The following is a 26,889-nucleotide window of genomic DNA, read 5'->3' on the forward strand; positions in this document are numbered from 1 at the left end:
TTCCAATTTCCATCATATATTTATTATGGCATAAGTTCTAATGATAGCTACAGGATGACATCATCATATTGTCCTCCTACAGATCAGCTGACTGGGGCTTCCGTAGCCAGGCAGCACATGACCAGGAAGCAGGGAAGTGCTGTTTATGGAAGCAAAAAAGGCCGTCCTTCCTTCATTTGTCTTCAGTCCGCTGTCGTAGGGACTATTTTATAACATTAATCTGTCTCATCGGTGCGTCAAAGAGCTGAGACAAAAAGACACCGCTTCGGTTGTTTCTGCATTCGGTGCTGAAAATGCACTTATTTTCTCTTTTCTTCCTCTGCGTCACTGTGTTGACTAACCTGAGGGGGGGTGTTGTTGTTGCCAGGTCTTACCACAGACCTAACATTGTTCTGATCCTGACGGATGACTTGGATATTGCCATTGGAGGTCTGGTAAGTGAAACGGACTCAGATCACGCATCTATAGATCTTAATCTGGTCTAAAGTTTGGTCAGATGTCTTTACATCATCCAATAGATTGATCTCTACTATCACACTAGCCTTAGCATTTTAACCACTTTATCCATTTATATGTTGGCTATTCAAAAATAGCAGATATTTGTAGATCTGCTATTTTTGAATGGCCAACATATAAATGGATAAAGTGGTTAAAATGATCGTGATGCTGTATTAACTACTTTTACTGGGGACCCCCTGGAACCCCCCTATGGACCCCTGGGGGTCCCTGGACCCCACCTTGAGAACCAATGCAATAGATTGATCAATACCATCACACTAGCCTTGGATCAAGACTATCATAATATGTGTTTTATCGAGTATCGATAAAATACATCCATGATAGTCTTGATTCAAGGCTACTATCATACAAAATCCATTGTGATTTGTTTGAGGGAATAGCTTTCTAAATCCTGTTTGAACTTGGACTTCTATTTATTATACAATCTTACCGTACCATATTACTTTGACCTGGATGTGTATGTTTGTCAATTAACCTATTTATTTTCTCCTCAGACATGGAACTTTTATCAGACCCTTATTTAATGGTGTGGGAATTGCTGAAGAGCAATAATGGTTGGCCTAATTGAGTTGGCACCTTGGTTGTTGAGGAGGACACATATTCTGACGCTGCCCTTTCATATCTATTTTTTTCAGTCCCCATTGAACAAGACAAAAAAACTCATCGGGGATGCAGGGATATCGTTCACCAATGCTGTAAGTAGTACCAACATTGCAATCGTCATTGTCCCTATAATCAATGATCAACCACTGACAGGCTAAGACATTAAGACAAGAGAATATTGATCCTGCTTTTCTGGTGACATAGCTGATTTCCTGCAGTGCCTTATCGGTAAAAGACGGCAGGAGATCAGCTACCTGCAGTTTCTTCTTGGACTTTGACATAAGACAGAACATTTTGTTGTGTGTGTGTGTGTGTGTGTGTGTGTGTGTGTGTGTGTGTGTGTGGACCCGCTTGCACATGCATGCTGTGTGAAAAACCTAATGCCTCATGAAAAGCCACAGCCCAGTTTGTTCTAAAGCCCTTTCTTAATTATCCAGCCTTTGACAACAACCCTACACGCTGTATCTCATAAACTATTCATTCATTCCTTCTGTTCTCCTCTCTCTGTCCCAACTAAGCCTGTATGACAGAGGAGGCAGAGAGTAGATGAGATAAGAAACTATTCATCCTGGGTGGGAAGTCAAGTTAGGTAAACAAAAGACACTGTGCCTTAAACTGACCCCATATTTTGTTATTTCCTCCCCTTCTATCTGTCTTTGCCCTCGGTTTTGTTTCTCTCTCCCAGTTTGTCGCCAGCCCGCTGTGTTGCCCCAGTCGAGCCAGCATACTGACAGGAAAATATCCCCACAACCACCATGTCATCAACAACACGCTAGAGGGGAACTGCAGCAGCAAGGATTGGCAGAAGAGCCAGGAGCCTCAGACTTTCCCTGCCTTACTCCAGAACTATGCAGGCTACCAGACCTTCTTTGCAGGGAAATACCTGAACGAGGTGAGGGAGTTGGAGACTTCACCTTGCTTTCCCCTCCAAATGATCTAATCACAGCTTAGGCCATACAGTTTAACGTATATATAAACAGCTGATTTTCCTGTTAATGGACTTAGACAGATATTCACATTTTAGTTTGTTTACATTTTTCTCATAGTCATTCAAATGTTACCAAACTTAACAGAATATTTGAGTCAATTGTTGGATAAACATCAGGGAATGTTGCAGGAATTGTGGAGGGAGAAGGGGAGTGGAAACTTCTGAAACAAAAAAGTATAATTGTTTGATGCTTCACTGCATCATTGGACTGAAAAAAGTTGAGGTCAGCTCAACATTGTTTCACTTTGTAGCTTCCATGTCGCTGGCTTCCATTCAAAATAACTTGTAGGCTGTTGCTTTTTTGCTGCTATTGTGAACACAGTGAGTCTAAAACCCCCACTGCCCTTCAAGGCAGTGCTGCCCTTTACACCAACCGGAACAAAGTAGTTTGAACCGATGAAAGTCTCACTTGTGGGGCTACCAATGGAAACCAAAAGATGCCAATGGAAAAAATGTATTATTAGGGGCAGATGTAATGTAATTTGTATATAAGAATAACATATTTAAAATGCACTGAATGAGGTGCTAGAAGAAAGGTCATGGAGTCACTCAAAATATTTACTGTAGCTTCATCCTCCAGGATGAAGGTGCCATTTCCATGGCATTCCACCATGTAGTTTTAAAGATATGTTGCTTGGTGGTAACAAAGTGGTGGACAGGCAGACCAACCTCCAGTACTGGCCGACAGTCATCCTTAGTGACTTGCTGCTTGCAGGGTTAAAAATACAAGCTTACAGAAACAGGATAGAAATATGTGTGTGTCACTCGGTCTATGTGCATTCTCTACCTCTAATCAGTATTTATGTTCACAGTCAGAGTCATCCAACAGTGCTTATTATATACAGTACATGTCAGCAAATAACCTGGGCTGAATATATAGAGCGCATGGAAGCTGGTACACAATATAAATTCCTAGTGGTTTGGCAAAGTAGTATTTTCTCACAATAGTCTAATCATCAGAATTTGTCCTTGTGGTTAGTGGTTCATTGAGTTTTAGAATTCAGTGATTCAAATCTGGTTGCAACACTTGATATAACAATGTAGTGTTTGACTTCAGTGTGGGTGGAATGTTTAACAAGCAGCCTGTCATAAGTTCTGATCACAAAGTCATAAGATGTACTCCCAGTATACCATTGTGATGACATGAGTCATGGTCCAATGGAAACGAGAACTGACTTTTGTGTGTGTGTGTGTGTGTGTGTGCGTGTGCGTGTGCGTGTGCGCGTGTGCGTGTTCGTGTTCTAGTATGGGAACCCAGATGCTGGAGGTGTGGAGCATGTCCCCTTGGGCTGGGACTACTGGGTTGGACTGGTAAGAGTAAACGGCACATTAACCTTGATGTCACCTTCTCATGCTTAAGGTCCTTTTACCTTGTGGGGTAATACAAACAAAATAGGCATGAAAGAGGAGCTAAAGAGCAAGGAGATTACAGATTCAATCTCATTAAGCTTGATGACAGTTCTATAATGCCAACAACCACTGCCAGACATTCCTTCTGCTTGGTGTCCAATGTGGGCATCGCATGTAAACCTGGGGAAGAGGGTGGCATGCCGCATGGCTCAGTGCACGTGTGACTCAAAACATAAGCAAACTCTGATAGAGCTTGTGTATGTAGTCGGGCTGGACATCGATTATAGACTGATCGTGATATAAGACTAGACATTGTCTAGGTGTAGGATTTCGGTCTAGATCTATTGTCTAGGTCAAGGAGTTTTAATGGTTTAAGCCCTGTTTTATATTTTCAAGAATGTTAGAAATGTTCACCAATACCAAGAAATACATCACTGATGTTTCTTTTAATCTACAACGTGTTGTGACCTTGTAGATCGTCTATTTTCGCTGTTTTTGAATTTTATTTTCAATAAGAAAAACAGAATTGATATTGTCATCACAATATTATCATCATCACAATATCGATATCGAGGTATTTTATGAAGAAATATATCGTAATATTAGATAATGTCCATATCGCCCAGCCCTAGTATGTAGTATTATCCATGCTTTTGTAGCATTGTTATGCATACTGTATGTTTATCTAGTATGGTGATCTGAGACCACTTTGTCATAAGTTATAGTGCAGTCATATGAGTCCGCTCAATTTGTTCTGCTTTCTGCATGTGGAAGTAGTCCGACAGACATGCTAAACTTAGACTTGAAATACTGTACATGCTATACGACTGACTCCCTCAGTCAGGACATTATATAGACAAGAGGTCAGGTCTCAGTCATAAATATGACCACAGACTACCTCATCTGTACCGTTGACTTCTGTATAAACACACTTGAGTTAGAACTAGGCTCATGACCTAAGAGCTTGTCAAAAGTTCATCAAGCTTTTTCTATTTGGAACTCAAAAGATTTTGTAGTTCTTGGTTCCCAGGTCCCCCAGTCTTTTTTATTATTATTTTTATTTATTATGCCTTTATTGATAGGATAGTAGTCTGAGGGGAAATGGGGAGAGAGATGAGGAGTGACATGCCGCAAAGGCCTTCGGGATCGGGACTCAAACCCGCGACGCGCTGTCAGGCTGCTTTGGAGCCTAGGCGCCACTATGCCAGCGGTCTAGGCCAAGGTCCACCAGTCATGAATGGGGGGAGAATTTTACTGTGTTGTGAACTGAGAAATGTGCCCAGATGTCTACTTTCAAAATACTGGGAGTGTCTTGTTGCAGATCTCAGCCTACCCTCATATCTCTCCAGTAGCGTTGGCCGAGCATGTTGCCTAGTAATTTAGAAAATAAACCTTATTAGGCTACATTGGATTAGGGAATGTCACTGCATTGAAGCAGAATCGTCCACGCCTGCATCACGATGCAGAATCATCACGATGCAGAATCGTCCACGCCTGCATCACGATGCATCTTATAATTGATACATTTCCACACCTCTACTTTATAGAATTGTGTGAAATCGATTAAATTCAATTGTGAGTTCTAGATCTAGATGCCTCCAGAACTAGAAATGGAATGATATGTCTGCCATTTAAACAGCTTGGTGAATCTCAAGAATGAAGAATGAAGAATGAAGCTCAGACTTGATCACCCTGTAGCTGGCTGCCTTTGATTAGGGTGTATAGTGTTGAAAGGGCGAAACACCCACTTATTCAAAGGCACACTGCTGATGATGGGTGCTGAAATGACATCCTAAACCTAGAGATGCACCTCCCATGCCACTCTTAACACATTGGCTGCTAAAAACGCAGATCTGCGTTCTATTGAATACCATCACTTGGCTGCCAAAGACGCAGATCTGCGTTTTATTTTTTTTTTATTTTTTTATTTGACCCAAAGATCAAGGAGATATGATTTTTCGAAGATTTAGACTCCCTTCCACTTCCTTGTTAACTTAAAACTTAAAAATTCTGTATCTCGGCTGCAGAGCACCTATTTGCACAATGGACATTGTCGAATGAATCAAGCAAAGGAAATTTGTCTTGCAATAAAAAGTAAACGCGACTGGATCTAACACAATCTGTAATGTTTTGCATTGTATTAATGTATATTTCTGCGTTTGCAGGAGCGGAACTCAAAATATTACAACTACACCCTTTCAATCAATGGAAAGGCCCAGAAACACGGTGCAGACTACAGCAAAGATTACCTGACAGATGTTCTGGTGAGATGACTGATAAACATTCAAACACTATTAATAAACTTCACATTGACTTTGATTTGTTACTGTTGCTATTTTTCCATTCTTTATAGAGAGCGTATTGCCCACAAAATATCTTAACCCATTGAATTCGGGGACGCATAAATGTGTCATTTTCGATTTTTTTTCTATAAAATAGCAAAAATAGCAGATATACAAGCTCATAGGGCGGCACCGAGTACCGCACTACGAGCTTGTAGATCAGCCATTTATTTTGAAAAATCGTGGAGATTTGTGCAAATCTTTGAATATATGTTTTCTAAAGCGAACATTTCTAACTCTAATCTTTGGTTCTGGGGGTTTCTACAAATGTCTTCTAAATCCTAACATTTCTTTTCCAAAAAAAACTGTTGATGTAATCTCAGTGGTTCTCAAACTTTTTTCATGTCAAGCCACCCAAAATGATGGGCCGCGGACCCCCCCCCCCCCATCTAAAAAAAAGCAAAGATTTGAGATTTGAGTTAAATAAAAATGTATATATCAAATGGGTTTAGGTATACTGTACATGTACACAGATTATAGGTAGAAATGAGCCTACTTTGATTAGATTCTCTTCCTCTCCATCTATCCACCCTCCCTCTATCTCTCAGGCCAACATGTCTCTAGATTTCCTCCAGTATAAGTCCAACTACAGGCCTTTCTTTATGATGATATCCACGCCGGCCCCCCACTCCCCCTGGACAGCGGCCCCTCAGTACCAGGACATGTTCAGCAACACTAAGGCTCCCAGGGACCCCAACTTCGACATTCATGGCAAGGTATAGGTCCACTTATTCAATTTTCTAACTGCTTGAAACCCTGGCATCCCTATTCTGGGGGGAACGTTTGCCAAAAATAGCAGATCTACAAGCTCACACCCCTAGTTTATTCCCTACTTGCTCCGTTTACTTCCTCCAGGACAAACACTGGTTGATCAGGCAGGCCAAAACGCCCATGACCAACTCCTCTGTGGACTTCCTGGACGACGCCTTCAGGAAAAGGTCAGTCTGACTCCTCTTTGCTCTTCTCCTTCATTATCCTCCACTGTTTAACCCATTCAATCCGGGAACGCATCTACACATGTCTTCTAAATCCTAACAGGTTTCTGAAAAACGTATGTTTCTATATCAGTGGTCAACCTTTTCATGTCAAGGACCCGCAAAATGATATAATATATCATCAATAATTATATTATGTTTGGCCGCCGAACCCCATATCAAAATATTTAGTTCCAGAGACTCCCAGAAGCGAAGATTTGAGTTACAAATGTTAGCTTTAAAAATATATGTATTCAAAGATTTGCACACATTTTCACAATTTTTCAAAAATAGCAGATCTACAAGCTCATAATGCAGCACTCTGTGTAGCGCTATGGGCTTGTATATCTGCTATTTTTGAATAGCCAAAGTATAAAATAATAGCTATAGCTAAAATCTAAAATGACACCGATGCGTTCCCGGATTGAATGGGTTAACTCAAATAGTTTGTAGCAGGATGTATGCTTTGTTTTGGAAATAAAAGTGTTTAATTCCTCTCAAATCCTCTTCAATCACTTACTGACATAGATCTAGACTTCACTTGTACCACTTCTTACATATAATATAACAGCTTTCCTGTGCTCTCATTGGCAGTAGCACGGATCTGCCCGGGGTGCTGGTCGCAACGCTGTTCATATTGTATGATTTCCAGTCGGCGACAGTGCCAAATATCAAACATGTCAGATATCAAATATCAAACATGCAAAAATCGTGCATTGTGAACCTGCCATTACTCTGATCTTGTGCTTTTTAAGTCGCTCTGGATAAGAGCATCTGCTAGATACCCTAAATTGTAAATTGCATCACAATTAGCCCTCCAGGAACACACTGACAAAATTCACATACAGTATGTGAGTTTGAGATGCGCGGAGAAATGGAACGACTCACGTCATTGCAGAATTGTTGCATTGTGTCCTCCCTTCCCGCAGGTGGCGCACGCTGTTGTCAGTAGATGACTTGGTTGAGAAAGTGGTAAAGAGTTTAGAGCTCAGAGGTGAACTGGACAACACGTACATCTTCTTCACCTCTGATAACGGATACCACACAGGTACGCTCTCTGGCACTCTCACATACACACATACTCTGATGTTAATCACACACACACACACACACACACACACACACACACACACACACACACACACACAGATCACTCTGTCTTGCTCTCCTTTATCATTTTACCTGGTCTTTTCTTTATGTTGTGTCTCTCTTCTCACAGGTCAGTTCTCTCTTCCTCTTGATAAGAGACAGCTGTATGAGTTTGACATCAGAGTTCCTCTCATGGTCAGGGGACCCAACATCAAGCCCAACCAGACCAGCCAGGTACACACACACACACACACACGGCAGTTAAAAGATCATGCTTGCGTCCTTTGTGTTAATGGTACAATAAGATACCAGGGTTGTGGCTCTTTCGGAGCGGGAACTTTGGGGGGGTGGGAGGGGTAACATACATTCACTGTTGTTGTATGCCTTTTGTTATTGACCTGTATGTGAAAATATAAAATAAAAAAACCTTGAACAAAAAAAAGATCATGCTCGCACATCCAAGTAAATTTCGACAGGTGCTGGATAAAAAAATAAAGTTCTTGTATGCTCATTGCTCCCACTGTGTATTTATTAAACAAACAACGTTAACGTTTCATCAAGCATACACAGTGGGAGCATACAAGATGGTGTGTGGATCATTGGTTTTGTATTTTTGAACACACACACACACACATTTTTATGAAGATTACATTATGGCTCAGCTCTCTTGCGGACGCAAACTGAACTGAGCCTTCTTATTTCTTATTTCTCAGCTGAATTATACTTAGAAAGGTCTTTTCCATTGTGTTATCAGATGCAGGTGGCCAATGTTGACCTGGGTCCCACCATCCTGGACATGGCAGGCTACAACGTTAACAACACACAGATGGACGGCATGTCATTCCTTCCTGTCATGGTGACAACAACACTTTATCTCTTTTCATGTGTTTTGTTTTGTCCTTATAAGATCACAATATCAGCTGTGTTGTAGTGATTCTTTTGCTAATCATGTGTATGAATATTTCACACACATTTGTGCAGTGTGTGTACTTGTATTACTTACTATACTTGTGAGGGACAAATGTCGCAACAAGTATAGAAGAATTTGAGAATAGACATTGTGAGGAGTGTGGACAATTGTCCTGGTCCTCACAAGACAAATGGTTGTTTTATGATTACAAAAAGATTTGGTGAGGGTTAGACATTTAGCTAGGAGTTTTGCCTGAATTACTACATAGATGGAGATCAGCTATTTTTGGTAGTAATACACGCATGTGTGTGTGTGTGTGTGTGTGTGTGTGTGTGTGTGTGTGTGTGTGTGTGTGTGTGTGTGTGTGTGTGTGTCCATGTGAGCAGGAGGGCAAGGTGAACGGCAGTAGTTGGAGGACAGACATCCTGGTAGAGTATGAGGGAGAGGGTCACAACACATCTGACCCTGCCTGTCCTGTGCTGGGACCTGGAGTATCGGTACGGATGCTAATAATAATGATATCGTCGCTATCAGGTGGAAACCTTGTACTGTATGTCCCAAACCGTTGTTTTCAGGAAATGGGAAAAATAATCTTGTTTTATCCAATGTAGTTGTTATTTTTGTCACAAACTCTCGTTAATACTTTTCATTGATTCAACATTTATACAAACCCACAGACAGACTTAACTACTACAAAATAGTGAAGATAGCAGATGTATAAGCTCACAACGTGTCGCATCGTGACACGTTGTGAGCTTGTAGTAATCTACTATTTTCACTACTTTTGTGGAAACAAGGTTTTGCCAGACAGCAATGATATACATATATATAAATAAAATTACAACATAATTGTTATTATGATTATTTCCTCTTTTTTTTTTCATTTTATACTTTGTAGCACAATGGTGTCGTGCAACAATAGTGAAAATAACATATCTACAAGCTCGCTTGTAGATCTGCTATTTTCACAATTTTTAAAAAAATGGACAACTTTTCAACTATAATGACAACCCCAAAATAGGGATGGATTATTAATAGATTATTTTTTGGAATTGTTGATTCGTTTTTATAATAGATTACTCGATTAACTGTACCACCCCTAGTCGCAAAGGCTTCTTGTCTTCTGAGGAGTCTGTTTTCCACCTCTCTCCAGGAGTGTTTCCCAGACTGCGTGTGCGAGGACTCTTATAATAACACATATGCCTGCGTGCGCACCATCGCCTCCTCTGCCAACCTCCAGTACTGCGAGTTTGATGACAATGAGGTATGGAACTGGGGGGGTCTGTCCTAAAAACGCCCTACACTATTGTCTTTGGCTCATTCTGTCATGTCGGTGTGAAAGAATCACTTGGATTAAGTAAGAGGGTCTTTGCAAACATGCCACTCCCAATATATCAAGGAAGGAAGCTGTTAATTTAATCATCTGTCCTTCGATTTAGGAGTTGAGCATGTAACTCCAATGTATAAGGCCTACATATTTTGACAGACATTTATATGGAATGTCTGTGGTTAACGGAAATAAGTAATAGGGTTTCAGTTAAAGATTCACTCCACCCAAAATCATTTCTCAGTTTTCTGAGTTTTTAATGTTTTTGAAGCTTATCTATGAAAATCCTGGTGGTTTTTAGCACTCAACAGGGGGTCCTCAGAGTTACTACAGGGGGGGCACCAAATCTTTGTGTGATGGGAACTTTTTTAAATTTACATAAACCACTTGAACCCTAGCATGCCTTTTCTGAGAGGAACATTAGCCGAAAATAGCAGATCTACAAGCTCACAACGCCTCGCAGGCAATTATTTTTTTTGGCAAACAGGTTTGGTGTAGGGGGGGGAAAGATCAGACCAATTACAAGTGTTCTAAGTATTGAGGTTTAAGTCTAAGTTTAAGATTTAAGTCTGTTAAAAAAAAAATGACTGTAATGTAAGTGATCAACTGTCTGAAAATACATTGACATGAACACAACACTACACAAGTCTATGAAGCTATCTATGAAAAAGTTTAATCTGTGACACAATTATATACAATATGCAGTGGGGGTCCCTGCTTCATCTCGCTCTCAGCTAAGGGGTCCCTGCTCTCTGAAAGACATTGAAGACCCCTGCTCTAAAGCCTTAATAAAGATTTTTACATCCATAACTGGCCTTAAGACCGCTCTCTCTGTGAAAAAGCAGGTGAGACAAGAAATGTGACATGAAATTCAGGTACTGCCTTGGCATCATCAGGGACACGCCAATCACGTCCTCTTCAATGGCTCTGATAAACATCTGACGTAACAGCAATGCTCTGCATAATTCATGACTGTACTCAGCCTCTGATTGGACAACAGACCCACTGTCTGAGCAAGAGCAGGAAGCAGAATTGGTAGGAAGTAAAAAGACTATAGCATTGGTTCTCAAAGTGGGGTCCGGGGACCCCCAGGGGTACTCGAGGGGGTTCCAGGGGGTCCCCAGCTAAATGATGGGTAGGAACCAAATGGACCCTTGTGGGTCTGTAACTCTGAGAGCGTACAAATGGAACCAAATGGACCCTAACGGGTCCATTTGGTTCCATTTGTACGCTCTCAAAGTTAAATCTAACATTGATTTTACAATATAAATTGGGGTCCCAGGCATATAAATGCCATTAAATGGGGGTCCGTAGCCTAATGCATGTCAAACTGGGGATCCTTGAAATTAAAATGGTTGAGAATCACTGCTAGAGCCGTAAAAATCGTCTCTTATGGGGGGTCCCTGGCATATCTTTTCAAATGAGGGTCCGCGGGCTAATAAATGTCAATTTGGGGGTCCTTGACATGAAAATTATTAATTATTAATTATTAATAATTAATTATGAATTAATTCAAATTATTATAAACATACATTAAATACTATGTTCAAAAGGATGAGCCATGATAAGGCATAATTAGTCTAATATTGCATCCTGCCATAGTGCTACATGTGTATCACCCTGTCAAGAAAAATACTTGACAGGGGCATTATTGACAAACATTTATATTTCTGACCAAGTTTGGATGTATGAACTGCAACTAGAGGTTGAATTGTATGTACAGTATACTGGAAATACTAAGTATAATCTGCATTACTAACATATGAATATGCTGTATATTTAAAAAAAAACGTAGAAGCCATATTCAACAAAAATATCGAATGGTGTGCCACAGTGTGGCTCCAATGTGGATCTTAGGCTTCATGTTGCGAGCCTTTGGTCCTGTTTTTCAGTCTGACACGAGCCCCATTGACTTATATCCATTATGAAAAAAACATTTTAATATTTCAAAAGTATAAAACGTGAAAAGCCTACTGGCGGCCTTCATACAATGTTTGGTGTTGATCGGTCCAGCGGTTTGCGAAATTAGCTCTGGACACACGCACACCGATCCTCTTTATAGATGGCTATAGCTATGGGAGAGCCACGCCGTAAAGATGCTTAGAGGTTGAGTGCTAAAACGGATATCACCGTGTTTCTCTCCAGGTGTTTGTCGAGGTTTATAACATAACAGCAGACCCCTATCAGCTGACAAACATCGCCAAGACCATCGACCAGGAAGTGCTTGAGAAGATGAACCACCGGCTGATGATGTTGCAGTCCTGCTCTGGGCAGTCCTGTAGGACGCCTGGGGTGTATGAAACACGGTAGGTAAAGCCCGAGTTATGCTTGGTTTTGCATCGTGTCAAATGCTGAAAATAGCTGATCTACAAGCTAGCAACGCATTGAAGCACAACGCGTTGCGCGTAGATCAGCTATTTTCGGTGCACAACCCCGGTGCGGTCAGGGCTTGCTCATGCCCTTGGTTCAACACAGTATACTGTGTACAGCTTGTACAAATTATATCAATCTAATTTAAATTGTATTGAAATCGACAGACCTTATTTCCTGTCCTCGTAGTGTGAGGTTCACTTGGAACTAATTTGACCAGTCCACACTCATCCCTGTGATATTAATATACTGTAGACCAGTGGTTCTACGCGCAGCGTTGCGAAGCTTGTGGATCTGCTATTTTCACTGCTTAAAGGTTATTTTTTATTTATTCATGGAAATGATTAGAACACAGCATATACAGTAGCTGTGTTCAGTGTGCACTGCAAGTGCATCTCATTGTCCACCAGAGGGTGCTGAAAATATTGTAAAGAATCGATGCTGATTGAAGCTTGACACCTCATGGATGTGATACTGTGTAGATACTGAACAGCTGTTCAACAGACTTGGTGATACACTATTTTCTCTCTTGCTCTCGGTCTTCCTCCATCTCTCTTTTTCTTTCTCTTTTCCTCCCCTCTCTTGCTCTCTTTTTCTTTCTCCCCACAACATGGTTCTGCACATACCATGCAGCTGGTAGCAATATTGCAGGCAATGAAAATATTGTACTCCAAGCTTTGAGAGCAATGAGATATCAAATACGGCATTTGGGGTATCTGTACTGTATCTGATCTCAGTACGTTCTCCCACGGCTTTCTCTCACTACTGCTGCAGTCTGGCATGGAGCTTTATTGTGGGTATTTAAGGAAAATAATGAAAATAATAGATTGTATTTAACGCCACTCCACTCAATCTCTCAGTCTGTCCCACCAAGAGTGAGAATGTGTTTGTCCCATAGCAACTCATTTAATTTCTCCTTATTGCACTCTTGTGTGTGTCCTCATGGGAATCATTACAACTGAACGTGGGCAGGTACAGTAGAATACGATGACAAAATATGTCTGAAAAGTGGGTTTCAGAATCTTTTTGAATAGTGGCTGATATATTAGTGGCTGGTTGCTCAGTCCCACATAACCTGAACTAAGACGTTGTCTTTTTCCAGGTTTAAGTTTGACCCTCGTCAGATGTTCCCTGGCCACAGACCCGGCATCAGCAGACTGAGGCGCACACTGAAGTAACCACAGATCAACAGAGGAAGAGGCAGGGACGAAAGAGAAATGGAGCAAAAAGGAGAAGATGGAGGAAGAAGGGCTGTGTTAAAGGGGTTTTCTTTTCAGTCTTTTCCTGCTGTTGCTGCCTTGTACCCAGGCATCCTTTGCCAGTTCCCCTGGGGGTCATGTATTGGAATAGGTTGCCCTGTTATGCAGTTGTTTTAAATTTGGAGGCCTTTCAATGCCTTTCAAAAGTGCAATGCCCACTATTTGAGTGTTCTTAGGTGGGCCCTGTTTCGTCATGTGTCACGGCCCGGGGTGTTCAACAAGCTAGATTATTCAGACCGGTTGTGAAGGCCAGATTACCAAATGTGATTTTCCGAGATGAGTATCTGTCTGTGTGCACCATGTTGAAACGAGCTGGTGTATTAACACTGAAAGTCAGCAAGGTTGTTAGACATTAGAGCAGGCATACTGAAACGGTTTTAAATCATTAATAGACAACGACTATTTTTCCACAAACAAACATCTTTGCAAACGAGCTAGATCTTACTGTACTGTACGTTTCGAGATACCTCCTCCTTTTTGCCTTTGAGAATATAGTGAAGAAGAGGACTGTGTTCAGTTGATCCCAGACAGAATGATGTGCCTAATGCACTGCTGATAATGAGCTCATAGACTGAGACCCAGAGACACATATGTGTCTGAATGTTTTTGCTTCGTTGCACCTGGTTCATTTCTCAGCTCAGAATGATTGACTGAGCTGATTTACAAAGTTAATGAAGTCTTTGGATCTGCTAGCAATCAAACTACATTTCCCCATAAATTCTTCCACACTGCATTGCTTATATGAAATGACACGACCTCTGTCATGTATGGAGCACGCACATTGTTTTAGTGAAACATTTTAATACATGGATTTTTTTTGTATTTTGCTAGTTTGTGTGTGTCATGACAGGGGCAGCATCGGTTTCATTCATATAAATGTTGCCTCTTTTTTTATATATATATTCATAGTTGATTTTCTCCCAGTTTGACTTTTCAGTATGCTCATTTGTCCATCATCCCCGGTACAATATTGCCGATACAACTACAAGTAAGACGCGCGAACGCTGGAAGCGAACGCAGCTCGAAAATATTGTGTATTTACGGACTGTGTGTGTGTGTGTGTTTTGACTGCACTCTGGCGCACTCTGTTGGTTGCACACAGGCAGTGCAGGCAGTGCACACATACTGCACACACACACACACACAGAGACACAAGCCGAGCAGAGTTCCATAGTATGCTCCACTTGGGCGGAGGCGCGCCTCCTTCCGCGTTCGCAATCACTGTTATTAACAAGACAATTCACGCAGACACACTACTGTACAGTCCTACTGTACGCAGGGAATGTTGCATAGTGATATTCCACTGGCAACATTTCATTACCGATCAATTTAATTGATACTTTCACCGCTTTGTGGTTTCATGATTGTTTCCACTCATCAGGGTTGTGGGCCGTTCACTTTCAATTTAAGCAAAATGTCAAATCTTAACAACGAAATTCAGCAATTAACTGTTAAAGAATTAATGATCAACACTTCCTTTTATGAGCTCTATTGAAGAACATTTTACGGTATAGCCACTTCTTAACCACCTATAAACTTCATTGACCGGGGTCACCCAGGGCTTCTTTCCCTTTACACCAAAGCTCTCTGCTGAAAATAGCCGATCTCCCTTGTGACCTTGTAGATCTGCTGTTTTCACTGAATGTTCACCTCGGCATTGGGACACTGGGGTTAATGTGGTTAAATTGAAAGTAGACTGACCACCCCAACACCATTATTTTGTTTTGTACAATGTGAATCCTGTAAGAAGCTTTTTGTCCTGTGTAATGAATATGGAATAGTATAGGGAAAGAGTGGGATAACTTGTATGAGGTCTACTTCAAGGGAAGTGATTTTCACTGCCAGAAAACTAGCTGGGTTGGTTTTCTACAAATGTTCTTAACAAGTTGGTCAACCTTTTCATGGGTTGCTATTTAAAAATGCAGCAAAAAGAACCAATTTTAAATCCTTTGTGGCCGAGATCTGGTTGAGTATTTCTTCCTTTATAGATAGCACTCAATACTAGCTGTGAGGAGTTAGAAATAAGATGTATAGCTCCTTATTGCATTAGCCAAAGATTCAAATTCAAATTTTTCTACAATGCCCCAACATTTGGTTTCCATGTTTCTATTATTATATTTTTATTTTATTTTTATTCACCAGCTTGCAAAATTATCAACATGAATCAAGCATAATCATCAGATATTTCTGGGATGAATGAAAGTTGTTTTCTTTTGTGCATAGATGAAACATCAATATTTGACCTAAAATTCAAGACGTTTAATGTAGGTCAGAAGTAAAAGACCTATAACAATCTCAAAGTATTTTATCTTGATTAGATCACCTAGTTCTCGGAATGGGGAAAATATATTGGGAGTAATATCTACTTCAGCAGAATGTCTACCCAAAAATATATTTTTGGTGGAACTGAATGCTCAGCCGGTGACTTTTGTGAAAAAAAGCCTTCAGCTTTCATTCATTCAACTGATGGTTTATCTCTGTGGTCAAAATGCATCAATTTAGTATTTGTTTTAAATACCTGATCATTCTTTGTCTTTTTTTTTGTTTAACAATTTCTCCACTGTGAACGATTGTTTTGTTACATAGCAATTTTCTTGCATACAAAATGTGACAGTAGTATACAAGCTCATACAACATTAACAAGCATACAGACTGGGCAACTATACGTAGTTGACCATTCACAACCAAAATCATTTCCACTCATAATGCATTTCACTACAATTCTGTGTTAGTTCTCAGACACATTGGACTGAGATTACACCTTTTCCTTGAATAAAACAAGGCCTAACACAGTAAATCCACATATGTGACAAAGTCTGCTAACTATCAAGAACTCCATGCAGTATGTGAAGTCTGATTTAAGGCTAAGTCATTACTTTGTCAGACAACCAGATGTCACTCGACAATTTCAGTTGATATTGTCATTTCTGTTCAGCGACACAGTTGTACAACGAAGAATAAATTGGCCTTCAGGGTGGTTCTTCCTCCATTTCTGGAACTTGTTGATGGTCGCTATGGGGAAACTGAATTCACTGATGCACTTTCCTATCTGTCAGAACTGTTTTGTTGTTTTGGCACCTGTTATTTTAGTTTATTTTTCCAAGAGTAGTTTTATGATGGTGTTTCTGGCTTGTGTTTTTTGTCCAAATAAATACTCTCAAATCAAACAAAAGCTTATTCTATTTATCTTTTTCCTCCTATTTTCTTCTCACACATTTTCTGTACGTACATATATACATGTAAAGAGATCAAAATGACCAAAACATAATCTTTGTCTCTAATATAATAAGAACACAGATCACAAGATTTTTGGCCAGGATGTCCTTGTTCAGTAAGAATGCACTGAGGACACTAGCTGTAGCACTCATCCACTGTCGTTTTTACCTATGCATGCACCGCATGGTACTCTAGCACCTCAAAGGCATTAAAATCAAAACTTAAGACCTCTCAAAACAAACGGATCAGGTTACTGCTAAACCTCACACCTAGGACTCACCTAACCCCTGCTCATTATGCTAGGGTGGGATGGCTCAGGGTAGAGGACAGAGTACAGCAACTTGCAATGGACCTGGTCTTCAAGATACTCAAGGGACCAGTGCCCATGTACTGTACCTGTCAAACTAACGTTAGAGACACCCACAGGCACGCCGCACAACAACAGAGGAAGCTCCACTGATCTCGTTCAACCCAGATTCGGCACAAACATGGGGTTGAATTTGTTCTACTGTTGACACCAAAATGTGGAATGCCCTACCACCAGCCATAAAAAAGTGTGACTCCCTAGCCTCCTTCAAAACCACCATAAAAGAGCACCTGTCTGCAATTCGCAACTGGTTCTAGACAAGTCTTCTAACCTTAACACCAGAACCCCCCACCCTCCCCAGAATGTTTTCTGTACATACTTTTATTGCTCCTAGTGTTGATGATTTCTTTTATGTTATTGTGCTATATCCATTAGCTTAAGGGAGGACCAGCCGTGCGGGCGGACCTCTGTCATCACACTCATTACACCATCACTCAGCCATAGCCATATAAATAGTAACCAATGCAGCTACGCCCAAATATGGAGTGTGTTGTCTAACCTCAATGTGTTGTGATGGCATCAGCAAATACATCAGTTCCATCAGCTCCATATATGGGCACAAAAGGAGGCATGCCCATATATGGGCATATACTGATGACATCAGGGATCTCCATATATGGGCATAAAAGGGACTGACAGATACAGAGATCCAGTTGTCCAGAGCCACAGATCCGACCGCTATGCCCATACATGGTCATGTGCATATATGGGACGACCGACTTCAAACTCGGCCCGGACAGCGGAAAGGCCTCGAGGGAGTGCGGTGCTCGCCGAGTAGTTTGGATATCCAGTTGTCCAGAACCGCCGATCCAACCAATAGGCCCATTCCAATATATGGGCATATACTGATGACACCAGGTATCTCCACTTTTGGCAATTTGTTAATAAAGTATTCAATCAATCCAACAGATGTCATCTAATATTTTATCTTGTCTTTATTTTATATTCTGCTAGGTCAGTTATCTCTTGCTCTTGATACAGCTGTGTGAGTTTGATAGAGCTCCTCTCATGGTCATGCTATAGAAAAACGTATATTAAACTTAAAGCATCTCTATCAGTTTCAGATAGGCCAAGGTCACTGCTTCAGTCTACTGATTCTGTATCATTTACTTAGGTCACAGATGATGCACAGTTCAGTGTGTGCATGTTTCCCCCTATTGCCTATGCCCCTTCCAAATATGGACATCTTCCACTGCCACGCCCAAATATGGAAGATGACTCTACATCACGGTGACATCACAGTAAAAATCGTATAAAAGGAATGGAAACCATCTGGCATATCATTCAGGCTCAAACTAATTTATTTTTAAGTACATAGTTCCTTACTTAAAGTGGAAGATGGAAGACGAAATTGCCGCACTGGTTTTTGACAATGGATCCGGTATGCTCAAAGCCGGATTTGCTGGAGACGATGCCCCTCGTGCTGTCTTCCCTTCCATCGTCGGTCGCCCCAGGCATCAGGGAGTGATGGTGGGTATGGGCCAGAAGGACAGCTACGTTGGTGACGAAGCCCAGAGTAAGAGAGGTATCCTAACACTGAAGTACCCCATCGAGCACGGAATTGTCACCAACTGGGATGACATGGAGAAGATCTGGAACCACACATTCTACAACGAGCTGAGAATTGCCCCTGAGGAGCACCCTGTCCTGCTCACAGAGGCCCCTCTGAACCCCAAATCCAACAGGGAGAAGATGACCCAGATCATGTTTGAAACCTTCAACACCCCTGCCATGTACGTTGCCATCCAGGCTGTGCTGTCCCTGTATGCCTCTGGTCGTACCACCGGTATGGTCATGGACTCCGGGGATGGTGTGACCCACACAGTGCCCATCTATGAGGGCTACGCTCTGCCCCACGCCATCCTTCGTCTGGATCTGGCTGGCCGTGACCTCACAGACTACCTCATAAAAATCCTAACAGAGCGTGGTTACTGCTTTACCACCACAGCTGAAAAGGAAATTGTGCGTGACATCAAGGAGAAGCTCTGCTACGTTGCCCTGAACTTCGAGCAGGAGATGGGCACCACTGCCTCCTCTTCCTCCCTGGAGAAAAGCTATGAGCTGCCTGACGGACAGGTCATCACCATTGGCAATGAGAGGTTCCGTTGCCCAGAGGCCATCTTCCAGCCAGCCTTCCTTGGTATGGAGTCCTGTGGTATCCATGAATCCACTTACAACAGCATCATGAAGTGTGATGTCGACATCCGTAAAGACTTGTACGCCAACACCGTGCTGTCTGGAGGTACCACCATGTACCGAGGCCTTGCTGAAAGGATGCAGAGGGAGCTCACATCCCTGGCTCCATCCTCTATGAAGATCAAGATCATTGCCCCACCAGAGCGTAAATACTCTGTCTGGATTGGAGGTTCCATCCTGGCCTCCCTGTCCACCTTCCAGCAGATGTGGATCAGCAAGCAGGAATACAATGAGTCTGGCCCCTCCATTGTCCACCGCAAATGCTTCTAAATAGAAGCATTTGCTTTGACCAAAGCCCAATTAACGAGTTCATCTTTGACTGCAACGTAGATTCTCACACACTCAGGCACACAGAGCTTAGACGACCAATGAATTGCCATTGGTATGGCTTCAGTTACTGTTGGTGCTTGACTCAAGGAAAACAAACAAAAAACTAAAAAAATGTGGATCTCGGACTTCATGTGGGCAGTGTATGACATCAGTCATCTGTGACTTATCTTTGACGTATTCCTCCATATTTGGGAAGGTTCTGACTTGAGTCCACTCCCATTGACTTTCATCATAAGAATAAAGTTAAATATATCCTTTAAATGTGTGCGTGTGTATCTGTCCTCCGTACATCTCGAGAACCTCCCGACTAATTTACTTCCAACTGCGTATTAGGTATAGGTAGTGCGGTGCCCTGCGTGAAGTCGGTCGGATCGGCGGTTGTATGCCCATATATAGGCATACATCCAGTTGTCCAGAACCGCCAGCCTGACGATATGCCCATATATGGACATATACTGATGACATCAGGCATCTCCACATATTAGCATAAAAGGGACGAGTACAGACAGATCTCCATATATGGGCATAAAAGGAACACGGGCAGACAGACACGACAGATAGAGAGATCTCCATATATGGGCGTAAGAGGGATACAGACCGATGATGCATACCACTGGTACTCTGATAATGTGTACAAACGAGTATTGCATAACCGGGTGGAGCATGCATTCCAAACTTGATTCATTTTCAAGTATTCCAGTGCAGTATAGATAATGTACTTAAGGCAAAATGCAATGCATGTAATTCCTTGGCCTACTGGCAGCGTGCACAAGGAAATTGGCACTTATCGGGTCCAGCAGGTATGCAAGATTAGCCCTGGACAGATAGACAACCCCATTTTAGACGTCTTGCCGCTTAAGCATGATTTATACTTTGTTGTGTTGCGCTCTCTAGTTAATAAATCAAAAAAGCCAATCTACAAGCTTACAACGGCGTCACTTCCGTGAGCTTGTAGATTGGCTTTTTTCAGCATGTGACACCAGCGCGTGACAGATCATAAATTGGGCATTATAGAGATACACTGTAAAAAAGAACCTGTAATGTAATACTGTAATGTTTTTCATTAAGTAAATATACAAAATATACAGATGTATCTGAGGAGTTTAAACAATGAATGTATGTTGTTTTGTTTTATCTTTTGAGTCTTTCCCCTTTTTTGTTAAGTGCGTTATTCACACATTCCAAATGTCTACCACATTGTGCAGACACTGAAGGCTATAAGTGGTTGGCGCCTATTCTTTTTATTTTTATTTCTTTTTTTTTCAATAATGATTTTCATGTATAGACAGAATAAAGACAGGTTGTAGTGTAGTACATTTCTATCATGGTAACTACAAATTACAGTTATATATAAACTTGCTGCCGCATGCTATCACTTGTAAATTATGTCTGGATTTTTTCAACCATGAGCCTTAAAACTTGGCACTGTTATTATATATTTTTTATTTATTTCCTTTTTAACCTTTTTTTTTGGCCTCACGAAATGAGCGTACAATCAGATTTGATATTAAAGCGCTCATGTGTGTGTTTCCATGAGCATACTGTATGTTTGCTGGTACACACAGAACTCATGTGTGCTCTGAGACATTATTCTTTAAGCAAAATCTATTACACTAGTGCCAAACCTCACTAACAAAAAAAATCATTTACCAACATCTTTCCAATAAAATGAAATATTAAAAAAGGAAGCCTGTTCAACTTCTCCAACTATTGTTGGGCTTGTAACACGGTTGTGTCTGGTTCTCCACCTCACTCCTGTAGGCCGTTAGTTATCAGGCCTATCACTGTCGTGTTGTGAGTGAACCTGACCACTAATAGGTTGGAGCTGTGCTGGCCACGCTGTCGTGGCTGAACAGGAAGAGGACTCCGAACTCAGCCCTGGGGGGCTCCTCTGTTGAAGGTCAGGGGGGCAGAGGTGTTGGAGACCATCCTCACCCCCCAGGCATCGCTCCGACAGAAGGTCTAGGATCCAGCCGCACAGGCTGTGGTCTAGAGTCTAGAGGAAACAATGGTGTTGAATGCTGAGCTATAATCTATAAACAGCCTTCTCACATACAGTTGGAGTTCCTCTTCTCCGGGTGGGAGAGGACAGTGTGTAGTGTTGTGGCTACGGTGTTGTCTGTAAATCTGTTTAGCCTTTTTTTTTCTTAATTTTTTTTCGGCATTGGGGCGATGGTGACTTGGATTAAGTTCACATTTTAGCAATATCTAAACTGATATTATTTTTATGACATGACATAGCATAACCCATTTTCAAAGTATTACATTTTTTTATAAGGCTTCATGATATCCTCAAAAACAGCAAAATGTACACAACAAAAAACACTGGCCGTTGTGGAGTCCATAGGTGTACCCTGACGTTGTCGATATGACATCAGGGTTAGGGTGATACTGTATCATAATACTGAAGTCATTGAGTGGCCTAGACTCCATATTTGAGTATGCCTGACACGGAACTATATACTATATATGGGCACTAGGCCTACTCGTTCCCGAGTAGGCCTAGTTTTAGTCAATCAAATACCTGTATGATATGACATCACAGAAAAAAAATGACATCACATCAAAATTGGGTCCAGCTCCAACGGCAGCAGCCAAGTGGGGCTATCAGCAGCACCAGCAGAGGAGACCAGCCCTCTAAGCATCTTGGAGGACGACGTGTGCACAGCCTTCAAACGGGTCAACATCCAAAAGGCGGCGGGATCTGATGGGATTCCAGGCCGGGAATAAAAACGAGCTGGCAGGTCTTCGCTGCGATCTTCAACCTCTCCCTCTCCCAGGCTGTGGCCCCCGCAGGGTTCAAAATGTCAACCATTATATATACATCTGCTGCTATGGTCACGCACCTTTATATCTTATCTTTATATCTTTTCTGATTCTGATCTAACAATACACCCCTCCCCTTCCTCCATGAGAACTTTTATTATTTTGTCACAATATGGATTTGTACTCCCAAACCTTCTGGCACCCCTCCCACCATGGTATCCAACCAACTTGTTCTTTTTTTGCAGTGTTGGATACACAAAACATTACCTTCCTACCTTGAACATACACACGCAGGCACGCAGGCAGGCACGCAGGCAGGCACGCACGCACGCACGCACGCGCGCGCGTGCGCACACACACACACACACACACACACACACACACACACACACACACACACACACACGCGCTGTTTATGTAGATATGTAGATGTTATGCACCAGCTTCAGCTGTAGTTGAACTGACCTGGCTGCCAGAGGGAGCCAACCCAACTGCTGGAAATGTTGTTTGCTAACATGGTCCCTTGCAGACAGCCCCAAGACAAGCCTGACCAACCTATTTTGAGAAACCTGCAACTTCTCTTTTAGGGCTTTGTTTAGGCCACCGTACCATGAGCCAATAGCATAAACGAAACAACAAAAAAACAGTGAGTTTGAAACAGAACAGAAGGAGGTCAGTTCTTCGATCAGTGTCCTGTAACAGAAACACTAACAAACAATGATGAAGATTACGTTTCTGTATGTCATGGTTAAGAGAATTATCACAGATATTTTAGAAAGCAAATACAATCACAGTCGTAACTCAACAGTGGCTAATAAAGCCTAATTTACACACAATCCTCCTTATTATTCATACGATTGTAAATAGCGATTTTCTGACATGGTTGTTATAACGATCCAATTAAGATCATTATATTAATGTACTTTATTCCCTGCACCTGCGGTCATGTTCCATTTGTGACTAACACTATTATACCGTTATTGGACCATAGAAAAGTGACCCAAACGGGACATTTTTGCACCCGTCCGGCAATAAGCCACATTTAATATATAACATGATATAATATAATATATCATAATATATCATATCATATCATATCATATCATATCATATCATGTCATGTCATGTCATGTCATGTCATGTCATGTCATGTCATGTCATATACCGTTATAAAGTTAAAGATCACCTGTGAATTAAAAAAATGAATTCCAGTTTCAACCTACATGGATGTTCCTCGGGTGTGGCTAGAAGGAATAGTTTGCCTCAAGTCCATATTTGGGCAAAATGTTGTGCTACATCTGTGTTACGTCACGGCATAGGCCTATATCATGATGTACAGCAGCTACCAACAGCCAGTAGCTATTGTATTGCAAAAGTTAACTGATCTTTGATACTACTACAGAGGTATACATTGGGTATCAGAGAACTAGGGCCAACTGTTTATTTCAAACCAGAAATCAAAATGGGGGCCTGTTTGGCTGTATGTTCCCTCGCCAATTGTGCCTCCTGTCTATGTGGATCGGCAACATACCTGCTGTGTGGCTGCTGTCCCTCCAACAATTCCACCCTTACACGCCTCATTTTCTCTTTTTTCTTGCTGTTGGGGACTGCAGCGTCCGTCCTTATGATCTTCCCTGGAATGGAGACATATCTCCAAAAAATCCCAGGCTTCTGCAGTAATGGAGGAACTACCATACCTGGTCTAGAGAACCAGGTGAACTGTGATGTCATTGTTGGCTACAAGGCTGTGTACCGGATGTGTTTCGCTATGGCCTGTTTTTACTTCCTCTTCTCTGTAATCATGTTGCGTGTCAGAAGCAGTAAAGACCCACGCGGCGTCATCCAGAATGGGTTCTGGTTTTTCAAGTTTCTGATTCTGGTTGGGATTTCAGTGGGAGCATTCTTCATCCCAGATGGAACATTTCATACTGTGTGGTTTCACTTTGGAATGGCGGGATCCTTCTTCTTCATCCTCATCCAACTCGTTCTCCTTATTGACTTTGCTCACTCATGGAACAAATCGTGGGTGGAGAAGAATGAAGAAAGTGACAATAAACGCTGGTTTGCAGGCCTGCTGTCCTTCACAGTCCTCCACTATGTCCTGGCCTTCACTGCGGTGGTGCTCTTCTGTGTCTACTACACCCAACCGGATGACTGCACTGAGCACAAGGTCTTCATCAGCCTCACTGTCATCTTCAGCGTCATCGTCTCCATCGTCTCCATCCTGCCCAAAGTGCAGGAAGCCCAGCCAACTTCTGGTCTGCTCCAGTCTTCGCTCATTTCCCTGTACACCACGTACATCACCTGGTCCGCAATGAGCAACAATCCAGAAAAAAAGTGTAACCCCAGCCTGCTGAGCATCGTAACAGCCACCCCCGGAAGCAGCGGAGGACGTGTGCAGTGGTGGGACCCTCAGGGCGTCATCGGTTTGATCATCTTCGTCTTCTGTACCATCTATGCCGTTTTCAATACTTCCAGTAAAGCCAAGGTGAGCAAGCTGATGTCGCTGGAGGAGGGTGCCGACTCCAGCGACGAAGGTGGGGAGGAGGTGGGAGAGGATGGACTGCGGAAGGCCGTGGACAACGAGCAGGAAGGAGTAGCGTACAGCTACTCTTTCTTCCACTTCCAGCTCTTCCTGGCCTCACTGTACATCATGATGACCCTCACCAACTGGTACCACCCAGAAACTTCCACCCAGGCTATGCAGAGCACTATGCCAAGTGTGTGGGTGAAAATAACCTCCGGCTGGCTAGGTCTGAGTCTCTACCTGTGGACCCTCATCGCCCCACTCATCTTCCCAGACCGCGATTTCAATTAAGCCAGGGATTCTCAACCTTTTTTATTTCAAGAACCCCCAGGTTTATATGCATTAGGCCACAGACTCCATTTGATTTATTTTTCCTACAACGACCACGGCCGGGCAAGGGAGGTTACCGCAGTATCAAGAGCAGCACCACCAGGTTCTTGAACTTTCATCCGGCTGCCGTCAGACTGCTGAACAAGGCTCATGCGCCTGTCATCAGACTGCTGAACAAGGTATGAGCCTTGTTCATCAGCCTGATGACAGGTTGTGTCGTCGGGCTGGTCTCGGACCTTTGCTCTTCCTTGGACCTACCGGTGGATTATACCAGGGAAAAGTGACTTGACTATTTTTCTTTGCTCTTCCTCGTGGACCTACTTGCAGATTATACCAGTGTCAGTCTACCTTATGTGGATTATGCGGTCGACACGCACTGACATTTTGCACCTTAATCCCATGTACAACTCACTGACTTTTGTCTTTTTTATTGTGTGTTTTTCTAGCACCTTAACTAACCTTAACTAACGTCCATAAATATATCATGCACAGTATACATCTGCTGCTATGCTCACACACCTTTATATCTTATCTCAGGTACCATGTGTAAATATGTAGATAACTTGTTTTGTTTTTTTGTTCTCTTGCTTGATCTCCTTTCCCCCCTTTGCAACAGACCTGTAAAACACATGGCCAGTAGAGGGCGTATTTGATTGCTTGGTTATTTGAGGTGTTCAGTTGTGATGTGATCAATAGACGGGTTTCATGTTTGTAAACATTGAGAGGATATGACCGCGCAGAGGAGGGGGTAAGCCAACTAAGCCTATAGAGGGCGCCATTACCCGCAGCAGCTCTGGTCAAATGTCCATTCATAAAAGAAATGATCTTCACCGGGTTTAATGAAAGTAGATTAAATTATGCAGTTTGTAATACCTTGTTTACTCAATAAAAATGATTTGTTGGAAGTTGGATCTGTTTGTATATAATAGCAGCATTATGCCTATTATGCCTATAATAGCAGAATTATGGCTAGCTAACTCCCGAATATAACAACAGAGTGAACGGCGCAACAATTCGTTTCCCCCGAGCATGCGCAGATTGCGCATTCTGCTCTGTGATGACGTCGCGCGGAAATCCGTCTATGCCACGCCTTGTTATCTAGCATCCTAATGCACCAACCACATCATCAGACCTGATCCGTGCATTTTCAGATGGGTCAACATGATCTACTGCCACAGTGCCACCATTAACACAGTTGAACTAGTTGTAATAGTGTTTACACCACACCTCAGCTGAGTCAGCTATCTCAACCGGGCCAAATGCACCAGGAAGTACTAAGATAATGATAATATAACATTAAAGACGGGGTGCCGTGATTTTCAGTGACCCCCCCCCCCCAAAAAAAATATAATCATCAGGTATTATGGTTATACTAGTAATAGGAAGATTTTTTTCAAAAAAGTGTACAGAAAGTGTTAAAATTATG

At 42.1% G+C, this 26,889-nt stretch overlaps 3 protein-coding genes across 3 annotated transcripts; all 3 read left to right on the plus strand.

Moving 5' to 3' along the window:
* Positions 1–128: 128 nt before the first annotated feature.
* On the plus strand, positions 129–16,903 carry gnsa (glucosamine (N-acetyl)-6-sulfatase a). Its single transcript, XM_084049827.1, has 14 exons — positions 129–434; positions 1,155–1,214; positions 1,808–2,014; positions 3,356–3,421; positions 5,626–5,724; positions 6,351–6,518; positions 6,658–6,740; positions 7,706–7,824; positions 7,996–8,099; positions 8,620–8,721; positions 9,162–9,272; positions 9,929–10,039; positions 12,248–12,408; positions 13,575–16,903. The coding sequence occupies exons 1-14, from the start codon at positions 294–296 to the stop codon at positions 13,648–13,650; spliced, it is 1,608 nt and encodes a 535-aa protein (XP_083905953.1). The 5' UTR covers positions 129–293; the 3' UTR covers positions 13,651–16,903.
* A 1,749-nt stretch (positions 16,904–18,652) lies between these two features.
* Positions 18,653–19,780, plus strand: LOC311039650 (actin, cytoplasmic 1-like; the record flags this gene model as incomplete). The annotated part of the gene is made up of 1 exon (XM_084049588.1): positions 18,653–19,780. One exon carries the CDS (start codon positions 18,653–18,655, stop codon positions 19,778–19,780), a length of 1,128 nt encoding a protein of 375 aa, XP_083905714.1.
* A 4,288-nt stretch (positions 19,781–24,068) lies between these two features.
* Positions 24,069–25,424, plus strand: LOC311039699 (serine incorporator 1-like; the record flags this gene model as incomplete). Its single annotated transcript, XM_084049654.1, has 1 exon — positions 24,069–25,424. The coding sequence occupies one exon, from the start codon at positions 24,069–24,071 to the stop codon at positions 25,422–25,424; it is 1,356 nt and encodes a 451-aa protein (XP_083905780.1).
* Positions 25,425–26,889: the final 1,465 nt, after the last annotated feature.

Source organism: Gymnoscopelus microlampas (genome assembly GCF_963454915.1).
Source record: "Gymnoscopelus microlampas genome assembly, chromosome: 23".
NCBI lineage: Eukaryota > Metazoa > Chordata > Actinopteri > Myctophiformes > Myctophidae > Gymnoscopelus > Gymnoscopelus microlampas.